This window comes from Antechinus flavipes, chromosome 2 (genome assembly GCF_016432865.1).
Source record: "Antechinus flavipes isolate AdamAnt ecotype Samford, QLD, Australia chromosome 2, AdamAnt_v2, whole genome shotgun sequence".
Classification (NCBI taxonomy): Eukaryota; Metazoa; Chordata; class Mammalia; order Dasyuromorphia; family Dasyuridae; genus Antechinus; species Antechinus flavipes.
In genome coordinates, this window is record NC_067399.1 from 580,985,555 (window position 1) to 580,999,335 (window position 13,781).

The 13,781-nt window shown below is 42.9% G+C and overlaps 2 protein-coding genes across 4 annotated transcripts in view; both read left to right on the forward strand.

Moving 5' to 3' along the window:
* Positions 1 to 4,909, forward strand: part of WBP1L (WW domain binding protein 1 like) — a 74,017-nt gene extending 69,108 nt beyond the window's left edge. For all 3 annotated transcript variants that reach the window (XM_051981321.1, XM_051981323.1, XM_051981324.1), the window contains one exon: positions 1,073 to 4,909. In XM_051981321.1, coding sequence (XP_051837281.1) covers positions 1,073 to 1,842 — 770 coding nt within the window. In that variant the 3' untranslated portion in view covers positions 1,843 to 4,909. The remainder of the gene's footprint in view (positions 1 to 1,072) is intronic.
* Positions 1 to 13,781, forward strand: part of BORCS7 (BLOC-1 related complex subunit 7) — a 65,217-nt gene that overhangs the window by 16,444 nt on the left and 34,992 nt on the right. The window lies entirely within an intron of this gene.

Genomic DNA, 13,781 nt, shown 5'->3' on the forward strand with positions numbered 1-13,781 from the left:
CCCAAGGATCTTCATGTCTCTCCCTGGCCCTGTTCCATGAGTAAATCAAGGTTCTGGACACAGTGAACTAGTTGGCCTCACAGCCTTTAGAACAAAGAAGTTTGGTGACTCTTTTCTAAGAGGATGCACCTATTTTAGTTAAGGCTTCCCATGTGGCAAATAAGAATGGCTAACCACATTGCTCCCAGCCCACCTTACAATGCTTTAGAAAAGAAACAAAAAATAATTGTTTGAATCTCAAGTTTTTGAAAAGCTCATCTAGTTCAGGCTCTTGCCCTTATCATCCTGGAAAGAAAACTCTTTTCCCCTACCATTTCTCTCAGCATCAGAGAGAAGGGAACAGTTTGAATTTCTGAGTCCTACGTCCTCTGTACCAGACATTTTCCCAGATCATAGGCTCCTGTTATATTTAGGAGCAGGGCAAAGAATAGAAAGGGAGTGGTCTGAGAGCCATATGTTGGGAGTTCCTACTCCAAGCCCCAGACTTAAAAGGAATCTTGGCTCAAAAAATCCTCACACCAGTGAGGATCACCTGACTGATAACCATGCCATCATGTGGAAATGGCTCCATTTAAATCAGCTGGTATTGTGCACTTGCTGAATGCACCCTTCTCTTTTGCCACTTATTCAGGATTTGGGGGCTGGATGGGGTCAAATGAAAGGACCAAGGGATTTCCTTTATTCTCATCTCAGCCCCCAGAGCTGTGTCAGGCAGTACCTTTAATACCTTGAAAAACCAAATCTCTTCCCAACCTTCATCCCCAGTTTTCTCCCTCTGTACCAGATTGCCCTTGGCTTTCTCCTCTCTCTCTCCCCTTTTCTCACCGTCTCCCTCTCACACACAAACACGAAAGCACTTGCACACTCACACACTGTCTCTCCCTCTCCCTGCCCCTCTCCCTCACCTCCCCATCCTTTTCTCTCTTTCCCCCTCACACATCCACCCACACCTCTGAACATTGTAGACATCACATTAGGGGTGGGAAATGGTGCACATGCTCTTTTCATGTTGAGCTCTGTCCTGGAACCATTGCCCATGCAGTAATTTCTCCTCCCTGCCTCCCCGTTTTAGGGTTTTTGCCAAACTATTTACTACCTCCTTATGAGGAAGTGGTGAACCGACCTCCAACCCCTCCCCCACCATACAGTGCCTTACAGCTACAGCAGCAGCAGCAGCAACAGCAGCAGCAGCAACAGCAGGTGGTCCCTGTCTGCAATAGCCCCTCAGGCCCCGACCCCATCAGGGGCCTTCAGGAGGCACAAACCAGCCCACTGTCCGTGCCTGGCAGCAGCAGGAATAGCATCAGATCAAGCACTGAGGACCCTGAGCCCTCCACACTGCTGGTGGACCAAGAGGCTACCAAAGCCCCAGGCATGGAGCCAGGCAGCTCTGGGGCTTGTCTGGGGGAACTGGGTGACCCAGGGTCTTTCCTAGATAAGGACTCAGAGTGTAAGGAGGAGTTGCTGAAAGATTACAGCTCTGAGAGCTTGGAGCACAGCAGCGCCTTTCCTGACAGCAAAGACAAGACACCTGGGAGGCACCGACGCTTCACTGGAGATTCTGGCATTGAGGTGTGCGTCTGCAACCGAGGCCACCATGAGGACGACCTCAAAGAACTCAACGGGCTCCTTGACGATGCCCTGGACAGCGCCCTGGACTTCTGTGATAGTTGCCAAGCAAGACCTCCTGGGGATGAGGAAGAGGGGCTCTACCACCTTTCTGAGGAGCAAGCCCGGGAGCACGGCCACCACCACTTGTCCCGCCAGCCAGCATGCATCTTGTTGAATACGATCAATGAGCAGGACTCCCCTAATTCCCAGAGCAACAGCTCTCCCAGCTAGAGCAGGCCAGCCTCCTTAGAAAAGCAACAGGGGAAAGGCAGGGGAGGGTGAGCCAAGAGGGGAATCTTTAATTGGTTGGTAAAGAAAGTGCTGCTGCTTTTTCTTCTGTCTGTACTTCTGCCCTTCCTTCCCAAGATGTAATTGGAGGTAGGATTGCCTCTCTCCTGCAGAAGCCTGGGTGTGGATGAAGGAAAAAGGTGTTGATTCCCTCACTGTATTCTTCGTTCCTCCATTTGCCCCTCCTCCTCCCTTCTGAGCTTTCTTTTTTAATCACATCTCACCTGTCTGCCCAAGGTGGTGTGCATTTAGAAAAATGTATCTGAGAGGCCAGGATGGAATCCTTCTCTGGTTTTTGGGATGGAGTGGGATCTGCTCTTCGATTTAGGTTTAGAGACTCATTACATCCCTGTTAGTAAATAGGCAACAGGGGTTCTACCACTGGGAAAATTAAAAAGAAAAAATCCTGGCCTGGGCCTCATGTTGACCCTAGGCCTGGATTCTCAGTATTTACAGAGCTGGAATTTGATCACTTCTTGTAAAAGTTGTGTTATTAGGGGAATAGAATGGGCCACCCAGTTGTCTGGGATATATGTGGGGTTTGTCTGATCAGACTTTCCTAAGTGAATGATCAGAGCTAGGAGCCTTCTTAGGGCAAAGCTACTTTCCCAAAAGGTTCTGGCTGTTCTCAAACTAGATTAGCTTGAAAGGGTTCTGCTAGTGTTCTTTCTTCAAAACAAAACCACATCCAAATTAAGTAAGCTCAATAATATGAATGTACCTGAGTGGGAAGCGTTTAATTAGGGGCAAGTGGAGGGGGAATGACTTTTCTGGTTCAGGCCTCAGAGGACTATGAGCACCTGAGCTAAGAGAAAAGCTCTTCAATCAGGGAGATTGGAAGGGTAGGAAGAAATTATTTTTGGATTACTGGAGAGTGTAGGAAAAGGGCTGCAAACTGTTACATGTAGGAGTACAGTGGCAGAGTGAAGGGGGATGCATCTGCTCTAGGAAGAGCAGAGTCTTGCCTTCATTATTAGTAAGCACCCTTACTAAAGTGATTAATATCCTTCCCTCCAACCTCACCTTTGCATCTTCTTCACTTTCCCCCAGCCTGTGGCCTTTGTGCCTTCATACTTAACCAGTATGCCGAAGAAACGGACAAAGCAGACTGAGTGGCGCCTGGGAATTGATCCCAGCTCCCCTCAGCCTGTTCCTTAGGCAGTATTTTTCCCTTGGATCCCAAGATCCAATTTTTTATATTGAACACTTGGAAGAAATAAATAACTGAATTGTTTGGGTTTATTTCCCCCCTCTTTCTTTATTAAATGGTGGTACTTTGCTAGCATCACCTATGTATGGCCAAGTGCCCAGCTCAGGTCTGAGTGGTTGGCTTCTCAAGGAGTAGGAGACCTACTGTCGTCTCAGATCATTATTATTGAAGTTTGGCATCAGGTAACTGAGAGTTTTCTTAAGAATAATCTGAGCAGATAAGGCAAACCAAAAGCTGAAATTAACATTCCCTGACTCAATTCTGTTCATATGAAGAAGGGTTTGCCTTTTTTCACCCCCTCTCTCAAATGGTGTTCAGATTATATCACTGACATTATGGGGAAAAAAGGGGGGGGGGAAGGCTATGGGGGTGAATGAACCCCCCTGACTGTATTTGATAAAAACCAAAATCCATCTTGAACAAGGTGAAAATCAAAATACACTGACTTTTTGAATAACCTGTGTGTCTGTCTCATTGTGTGTGAGCCACGGCTACCAAAAGCCCTGTGTTTCTGTGAATATACTTTGAAGCAGCCATTGTGCGCATCTTAACCAAAATGTTTGGAGCAAATTTTGGCTCTCCCAAGGGAACTTACTTTAAGCATTTACCTGTTTACTGAGCAAAAGCCCTAGGCAGTTCTTGTATGCCTGGGGGTGTTCAGCAGAGCCCTCATTGGCAGCCCACTGTTTTTGCCAGAGAAACTTTGCTGGATGTAGAGGTTTTACTCTACCCACGGTTGCAATTTGCACATCACTGCATTAAACCCTGGAGGTCTGTGTTTTGTTTCCAGTAAGTGGAATCCTGCTCTAGATGTGTCTGCATGACCATTGTTTGCCGAGCTCCTGTCACCTCCCTGTGCTCCCCCCTGCCACTCTTAGTCCTGGGCTCAAGAGCCCCAGGGTGTGGTGCTGATGACTACGAGGGACACAAAGCAGGCCATGAGTTGCAGCTGAAGTCGAGGTTGGATTGTCAGCACCAAGTGTGGCCTGGTTGTTGCCCAGATGTCTGCCTTTACCTGGAACTGCCAGAAGAGTTGGCAGAATCTCCGGTGTGGAGTGCCTGTCACCCTTGGATGAGACTTGATCACAGTTGAGCAAGTATATAGATGAAAGAGCCATGACAGGTCTTCGATTGCCTTTTCATCTTTTTTCCCCCAAAGCAACTCACTAAAATGTCTGAACAGCGAGCAAGTTTTACCAAAGTGAATCCTGTTTCAATCAAACAGGACATTGGGATGCACTGTGGTCTCCTTGGGTTTTCTCCTCAGGTTGGAGTAGGGAGCTAGATCCAGAGTTTACTGTTGACGTCTCTACCCCAGACGTAAGAAAAACAAAAATCAAATGGTGAAACTGGGCTTGATTAATCAGCAGTGACCAGATTATGGTCCAGGGTTCAGAGCCCTGTCCATCCTGAAGAGTGAGCTGGTTGATGATAGAGTGGGAGTTGGGATGGGAAGAGGGAAGGAGGTTGAACTTACTAACCTTACCTTCTTCCTCTTACCTCCCACGGGTAGAGGTCTTGGTTTTCCTAGTGAATGAGGACAATGGGTGTGAGTTGGGTTTGGTGCTACAGTTAGATTAGCCAAATGCTGACACATTCCTGTGTGTTTGCATGTGTACAAGTGTGTTTGGCGCATTGCCACTTGTTGGGTGTTGTGAATATGTGTATTTTAAGCAATAAGATTCAGCTGGTCAGACTTCTCTGGGCAGCCTTACTGACACTTTTCCTGTGATGTGATTGTTTTTGAAGACAGAGTGGCTCCTACCACTGTGAGATGCCCAAATAAAAACCAATCCAAGATCTGTTGCTCCTTTTTTTTTTTTTTTTTTTTTTTTTAAAGAGTTCTATAGATTTCAAGTTGTAAAAACATTTCCTGATCCCATACCTTGTAACCACATGGCCCAGGGGAAACTATTGTAGGGTGAAAGGTAAATTGTATGCTCTAATTGTGACTTTTTTCTTAAGGGATCTCTTTAAACATTCCACATAATGGTGTGTAGGAAACAGATATTTCTAATGTGTGCATTACTTTGCAAATTTGCACAAGCAGGTTAAAGCCAAAAACAAGTAGACATTTTGCTGGTCCTTTGCAAGCTTTTGAAACATGATATTATTTTTTAAAAAAGGAAATAAATGTTTGGATTATTAACTTGTTGGAAATTAACAAGCATTTAGTAAAACATCTTTTTGTCTGGGGCACTTCTCCATGTGAAAGAAAGGAAAAAAACCCAATCGTACTTTCAAGGATTATATATTTAAATAAGGAAAGGGCTTAATCCCAAAATTCAGCTCAATTAAGCATTCCCACTGTTTACTCATTCCTGTGAAAGGTACCCAGGGTCCTTACTCCTACTATTATCTTACAAAGCTTAGCAGTTGGGGAAGTAAAACATTTTAATGTCAAATAGTTAACTCAAGGCCATGATTGAATAGCAATCATAGGATTTAGAATTGGATGCATCCTTAGAAATTATTCCATTCCTCTCATTTTGCAGATGAGAATGAGAAAGGAAGTCAAACATCTTAAGTGGCAGAGTCTGTTTCCGAATCCTCTACCCTTTCCAGTGCACCAATGCAAAATGTGAAGTTTTTGAGGGGAGGATAAATATGTACAGAAAACCATGGAGAAAGGGGGACAGTATTTGAACTACATCCTGAAGGATGGGTAAGATTTGATTAGACCAAAAGGAGGAAAATGTTTCCTGCATGGACAACAGTGTGTATGCAAGTAGGAATTGAGCTGGCAGGAGTATTAGTCCTTGCAGCCATTAAGACTTCTTAAAAGTGAAATTCTGTCTTCCAACTCCCACTGGAAGCTATCTGGGGAATTTTGACATTGGTGCCAAGTGCTCAGAGCACTGGACCTATTATCAGGAAGACCCGAGTTCAGATCTCAGCACAGACATTAGTTCTGGACTCTACTTCAATTTCCTCATCTGTAAAATGGGGATAGTAATAGCACCTACCTCTCAGGGTTGTTGTGAGGATCAAGGAAGATAATGTATAAAGTGCTTTGCAAACCATAAAGCATTATCTAAACTAGCTATTTTCCTTTTTCATCTTTTTTTCCCCCCCTAAATAAAATCTTAAAGTCCATTCTCACGGTCTTCTAGTAAAGTAAGTAGAGACTTTGGGGCTGGGATAAGATTCTTAATTCTGTCCCTTACCAGCTATATACTGTTACTCTCTAAGTAACTACTGTGAGTAGACATATCAATTAGGGTGCCATATTGCATGAAAGTAATAACTTGGAGGACCTAAAATTTCCAGAAATAGGGTAACATGTATAGCCTTTTGCAAACTTTAAATCTCAGTATAAACAATGGTGTTTTTTTCCTCTTAACATTTCCTCCTCTACTTCCATTTTCAGCAGTGGGGAGGAGAGGGGATAGACTGAGGAATAAACCGAGTCAGCCAGAAATAATGATTTCTTGGGATCTAGTCTATCCTATTGCTGAAGATAAGACTAAGTTGTTTTTTTCCATTCTTGGTTCCTAGGGCCTAGAGCCATACTAGGAAAATGGAACAATTGGGGTGGGGAGTAAAGATGCCCAGTCTTTCTGAGAAAAGTAATAAGGTCTAGGTCAGTGTCTTTCCCCATACAAACACATCTTGTTGGGTCTCCTTTTTTCTTGCATTCCACAAATCAAGTAAACAAGTATTAAATGCTTGCTATGTGCCAGGCAAACACTGCTAAACACTGAGTTAAAAGAGAAAGTTCCCCCAAAAGTTCCCTTGCCTAAAGGAGGGGAAAGTAATGGAGAATACAACTAGTAAACAAAGTTTTTATCAAGGATTTTAGATAGCTCATCTCAGAGGGAAAGAACTGACACCAAAGGGAACTGATAAAATCTTACAGAAGGTAGAGTTTTAGCTGAGATGTAAGAGAAGCCAGGAGGTGGAGAAGAAGAGGGAGAGCTTTGGGCATTGGGAACAACTTCTGAAAATGCTTGGAGTCACTGCAGGGAGGAAGAGGGAACATCTTGGACAATGGATAGCACAGAGACCCTTGTCACCAAATCGTAGAGTACTTGAAGGTGATGGAAGTATAATACATCTGGAAAGAATGAAAGGGACCATTTTATGGAGTCTTAAAAAGAGACATTTAATCTTGAACTTAATGGGAAATCAGAGTTTATTGAATGAGTGGGAGAGGGAGGTTAATAATGAAAAAAATGCCTACTATGGGCAAAGTTCCCTGCAAATACTTACTTGCCTTTGAAAGGTTTATATTTTGCTGGGAGAATATGATATTTCCATAAATAAGTGCAAGATAATTTAAAGAGGAAGAGAATATCAATAAGGGGGCAGGAAATAAGGGGAGCAGAAAAGGGAATGCAGTCCAGGCATTGGGGACAATTATGCCAAGGATGAAGAAGATGAAATGCTCTGAGTTCAAAGAATTGTGACTTCGAAGAAGCATGACTGGCCTGCTTAACTTGCATGTGCTTAAAGGGGAATGATTTGAGTTCTATCTGGAAAGGAAAATATATGAAAGTAAGAGAGAAACCTTCCCCTCTCCCAGTATTTTAAAATGACATATACCTATGCTTTACAAAGACTTTTGACAGTGAGAAGACAAGGAGACCAATTAGAGATAGTTAATGTAAGGGTCTCTGAGGACCTGTATTAGCAAAGTGGCTTTGTGAATGGTGAGGAGAATGTAAAAAGAGGTCGAGATTTGTAGCAATGGAATAAAGAACCTCTTTTTTTTCTTCCCCAAGTCCTGATTGGAAAGAATTCTGAGATTCCCAAACTACAGCTTAGGATTCTTTATGTTTCTGCTTATATCTTGCCTCTTTCCCCCTCCTCCTCCATTCTTCTATTATTCCCTTTCTACTACAGCAGCATGAAATGGAAAGGACATGGGACTTGTGCCAGAAAACCTGGGCAAGTAGTTTCAGAAGCTCTTTCTTCAACTGTAAGTTGGAGATGAACATGCTTTGCAGGAGGGAAATGCTTTGCAGATATTATAGTTCTAGATGGGTATAAGTTAGTATGCTCTGTCATTACCACTGAACCATTAAATGAATCATTAAGGCTAGAGAAGTTACCATGGACCTGCACTATGACCCAAGATACCACGAAATTTATGGTGGGAAGGATGTAGCCTATAATCTGGGTTGGAAGCAGTGAGTTAATACCAACTCCCCTTCTAATCTCTATCTCCTCACCCAAAAGTTAAATCTGTGGAAACATCAGAAGTAAAGGCTATTTTTTGACTTTATATCTTCTGGTGATAATTTTTTTTCCCCCTTATTGATAAAACACAAAAAGTGTTTTTTGATTTGTGAGGGAAAATTTTAAATATCAAATTTCTCCCAGCCCACACAATTTTGCCTCCCCCCCCCTTTATAATCTTATGTTTCTCCACTGCAACATTAAAGCAGCCAAATCCTGCTGAAAAATAATACACAGCTCTCACTTATGTTGCAGTCATTGAGAAGCTATTCCCTATCTATCTCCCAGCTGTTGGTTAGCAGCAAGGGACTTTGAGCCTGGAGAAGGGTGCCCAGACATGGGAGCCCTGGGGACAAGTAGGCTGAGGTGTGTTCACTTGCCCATCCAGAATATTTCTCCCTCCCTGGCAACAGAGTCAAATAGGCTTATTCTTTTTTTTCTTTCCTTAAGGCAGTTGGGGTTAAGTGACTTGCCCAGGATCACATAGCTAGGAAGTCTGAGTTCATATTTGAACTCTGGTCCTCCTGACTTCAGAGCTGGTGCTGGCTTATTCTTTTGAAAAAGACATATTTGTTATTATATGACTGGATAGTTTAAAGAATCCCCATATAACATACTTCCAAGTATTTTCAGTATACATTATTTCCCTTAATTGTGGGGTACACAACTCTGGGAAGTGAAAGGACTTAACTTGATCACACAGCTTTTGTTTTGGTGGTAGATTCTGGGTTGAAGCCCCATTGGTCCGATTAATTGAGCTTGGACTCTTTTTGCTATCCTACCCTAATTTAGAGAGTCAAATGCCATCCCTGAAACATGGCATGATAATGCTGTTCTGTTTCTGAAGATGATGGTTCTGATCCACCGTTGGCTAGTCAGACCCCCATACAGGGATGCACACTGTATTATAGAAGGACTTCCCTAGCTCCTTGTGAATAGACACTTGGGTGAGATTAGTGATACAGTCTCCAATCAACGGGAGATGGGGGTGAAAAGATGAGAATCATCCTAAGAAGATGAGAATCATCCTAATTGTTAGTTGAGGTGCCTCAGCATCTCAAGCATTTCCTCAAAGAAAGGTGCATTCAGAAACTAAAATGCCTCTCCACAACGTATCTGATCTGCACCTGATGCTTTTGAAGACCTTTAGTGAAGGATCTAAATCAGCTTTCTTGAAAGAGGGTAGGTTCTGTTAAATAAACAAAACACCCTGTGAACTGTTTAAAACAGAAGAAATCCCAGGTCCAAAAAGGAAGAGCCAAAGGGTGATCATAGTTTACAAAGCTTATCAATTCATTTATTGCTTTTGAGTTGGAACAGTGAGACAGTGTTCTCATCTATTGGGAAGAGTGACATATTTATACTTTTCCAACAAGGAAGATCAGGGAATTGGGGAGAAAGGCGGAAACTGGAGAGGTCTTAGAAAAAAATAAGGTAAGGAGTGGGAAGGGGAGGAAGTCCAAGAAATGGGGAGTAAAGAATTCCAGGTGTCAGAGCTGTAGCCCTTTGATGCACAAATCAGAAGTCATACTTGGTGATAAGCTGTCCTGGCAGTTCAAGGTTTAAACACAATAAGATAAGGGCATGTCCCCCCAAACCACAAAGCAGATACACCTGAAAGCTCCTTAGCCAACAGGGGAAACCCTGACTATAAGGATGTCCCTTGAAACTCTCAGGATCCATTTCAAAGCTGGTATGCGCTTAATCAGTTGTTGGCTTTCTGTACATCCAGCTGGGTTTCCTCTCATTGCAAAGGATTGTTATGTCAACCCTATATTTTAGCTAATACAGCCAGTCCCCATACAGTTCCTCTTGGTAATCTAGATAATTGAGGACTCAAGCAAATCAAGATAGCCAGCATTTCCATTTTCACAATTCTAAACCCTGACACCAGCTGTTAGAAAGGAATGCTATTGTCTCCACTTAAAATTAATCCTGTAAACCATCAATAGCACAAATTCACTAATTCCAGCAAATACTTATTAAGAGCCTATTATGTGCATGACCCTATGCTAGAGCTGAGCTTGTGAAAAATTGGTCATTCTTGGACCAACTCTGGAGATACTAGGACAACTTTTGAGTACTTTTAAGGGGCCCCGACAGCAAACAGAGTGGGCCATCATCTGATGCAATTAAAAAATAATAATAATAATAGCTTTTTATTTTTCAAAATACATGTAAAGATAAGTTTTCAACATTTGGCCTTCAAAACTTTGTGTTTCAAATTTTTTTCCCTCCTTCCCTACCTCCCCTCTTCTAGACAGCAAGCAATCTAATATCTGTTAAACATGTACAATTCTTCTAAACAGATTTCCACATTTATCATGCTGCACAAGAAAAATCAGATCAAAAAGGGAAAAATGAAAAAGAAAAAACAGGCAAGCAAACAAGAAAAAAGAGGGAAATACTATGTTGTGATCCACATTCAGTCCCCACGGTCCTCTCTCTGGATGCAGATGGCTCTCTCCAAGACAAGTCTATTGAAATTGGCCTCAATCACCTTATTGTTAGAAAGAGCCAAATACATCTAATGCAATTATTAAGAACGCTCCAAGTCAGTTAACTGAAGTTTATTAAGTGCCAGGCGCTGAAAGTTCAAAAAAGGCAAAAGACCAGTCTTTGTTCTCAAAGATCGCTTAGTCTATAATATGGAAGACAGCATTTAAACTACTATAAAACAAATATCTGAATTCAGATCTGGCCTCAGACATTAGTTGTGTGATTCTGGGCGAGTCACTTAATCCTGTTTGCCTCAGTTTGCTCATCTGTAAAATGAGCTGGAGAAGGCAGTGGCAAACCATCTCAGTATCTTTGTTAAGAAAACCCCAAGTGGGGTCACCAAAGGCTCCGACATGCCTGAAAAAAAATGTTGATGCAATCTCAGAAGGAAGGCACTAAGATAGAATTCTGTTTCCTTTTCTGCCTCCATGCTAGCTGGTTTTCTGTCACATTTTGGAAGTGAGAGAACAGCTAAACCTGCTTATCAGCTTCCTCCAGCAAAGGTCTAAGCCCAGCCCAGTCCCTGTGGCAAAGAGAAAGGGAGGAGGAGAGAGAATGTTGTCTTGTGGACTAGTTTTTCAAGACTACTAATGAGAGAGATGTCCAATTGCTTCAAGGCTAGTTTTAAAGGGCTTTACTCCCCTCTCACCTAACGAAAGCAGGTGGGGGTCAAGGTATGGAGTCTTCAGGTTTTGGGCCATCTCCATTGGATGCATAGTCTGGAAATAGTGTTAACTGGCATTTATTTAGTGCTTTGGGAAACAGCACAGGAGCTAGGTTTGAAGGAATAAGGATTATGGAGCAGGTGGGCTTAGAATGTTTCAGCCTGCTGGATGAAAGAGAAACAGCAAGCAATGCTGTTTGGTTTAAAGTTGATAGGACTTGGAGGGAGAGTCGGTCAACAATGAGCATTTCTTAAGCACTAAGTGTTAACTGGAATTAGTGAATTTTTACACAGCAGGTATCAGAGTTTAGAACCCACCTTCTTTCAAGAATGCAGATTTAGGTTTAATGAAATTATTTTTAAAAGCTTCCAAACAGTTTTAAGTAAAAAGAGCTGGCTCTGGATGGAAAGATTCCTTCACTAAAGGTCTTCAAACAATACCTGTACAGGTTTATTGCAGAAAAGCTTTCTTGTTCAGAGGATTAGATGGCTTCTGGAAGGCTGAGAATATGTAGCATTTACAGAGAAGCCGATTTTAGCTCAATATAATGGGAATCATACAACCAATAAGTGTCAGGAGCAGTAACTGAAATGAGTATTCCCGACCCCTGGAGCAGGACACTATCTATTGAGCCTCCAGAATTCTGGTCTCAGTCCTCTGAGCTGTTCCAGCTTGCCTTGATGTCTATTCAAGAGCCAATTCTGTAATCACTTTGAAACAAACCTCTGATTTCTGTACTGCCATGACTGGCTCCCAGCAGGAGTACTGGGATCAGATAAAGCGAGAAATTAACCTCCCCTCTCCCAACCACAGCTGCTTAATTCCCAAGGGAAGTCCAAGCTTCTGTTCTCTCCCCTTCTACCTCCCATGGCCTCTGAATGAAGGAGGCTGGAGACTGAGGAATTGTTATCAGTCATTTCAGTGCTCACTGTGACCCCACTTTGGATTTTCCCTGGCAAAGATACTGGAGTGGTTTGCCATTTTCTTCTCCAGTTCATTTTATAGATGAGGAAGCTGAGGCAAACAGGGTTAAGTGACTTGCCCAGAGTCACACAGCTAGTGTCAGAGGCCACATGAAGAAGGAGGGCTCATATCCCCAAGCTGAGGGGCAGGCTGTGCTCATGGCCTTCAGGGTCAGTTCTAGTGCCTTGGCTTTGGTCTGCTAGCAGATAATACCAGGTAATTCAGATTCTCTTATTAAGCAAGGGAACTAACCATGCTAACAGAGACTTTTATCTTCATTGTCCCCTTCACCCCTGGGACTCTTAGGGATGGCTTGGGAGACTAGGGCTGGGGTAACAAAGACTCCAGGCAGTAAAGACTAGAGTGTAATATAGGGGTGGTGACAGGAAAAGCCTCCTTTCTGAAAGTGACCACTGGAGCTGAATCTTGAAGGAAGCCAGGGATTCCAAAAGGCAGAAGTGAGGAAAGAGAACATTCCGAGCAGGGGGCACAGCCAGAGCAAAGGCTTGGAACTGGGACACGGGCGTCAGGAATGAAGGACAGCAAACAGGCCTGGACCCCAGAGTGCCAGGAGATGAGTAATGTGTAAGAAAATCAACAATTTTCTCCTTTCTTCAAGCTTTCTTCACCCAGGCCCCATACAGGCTGATCGCAATGTCTGGGGTCTCACAGCAATCAATTTAACTACAGACATTTGTGCTCTGGCTGCTTCTCTATAATAGCCACATGGCTTTTTCCAAAACAGATGGCTTCTAAAGTCCCTTTCAACTCAAAATGTTATTTAATAGGAGTTGTTATAATACCTAAATTACTCTCTGTATACCTCCCTCTGTGCTCTCTCAGGAAGTCTTCCTACAAAACAATTCTTTAAAAGAAAAGTGCTTTTAAAAAAAAGCAAAATTGATCTAGAAATCTCCAAACTCTCAGTAGGCACAGTGAAAGCCATGATCATTGGCAGGGTCTGCTTTGGTTCACTAAGCAATGAACCCAATGGAGGGGCCTTTTCCAGGTGATCTACCTGAGGGTTACAAGCTTCCCTGAGAGGAATTCACTTGAGCAAGACAGTTGTTTGGATATCCTGGGATTCCTTGAAGGAAATTGGGTTCTTGGGAATATGACCCATTTCATATCCCAGAGGTTTCCCAAATAAGACACATATGAAGGCTTCCCTTGTCATAACTAAATGGAAGATGAATGGAGAGCAGCTGCTCCATGCTGTTTGTATTTAGTTTGAATTGATAAGTGTTCATTAATCAGATTTGCTTTATAGGCTGAGCGGGATAAAGAAAACCGAGCTGGTGAATTAGTGTGTCACTGATTGGTACAAGATGGCTAAATCCATAAACACTCATGGATGGAACTAT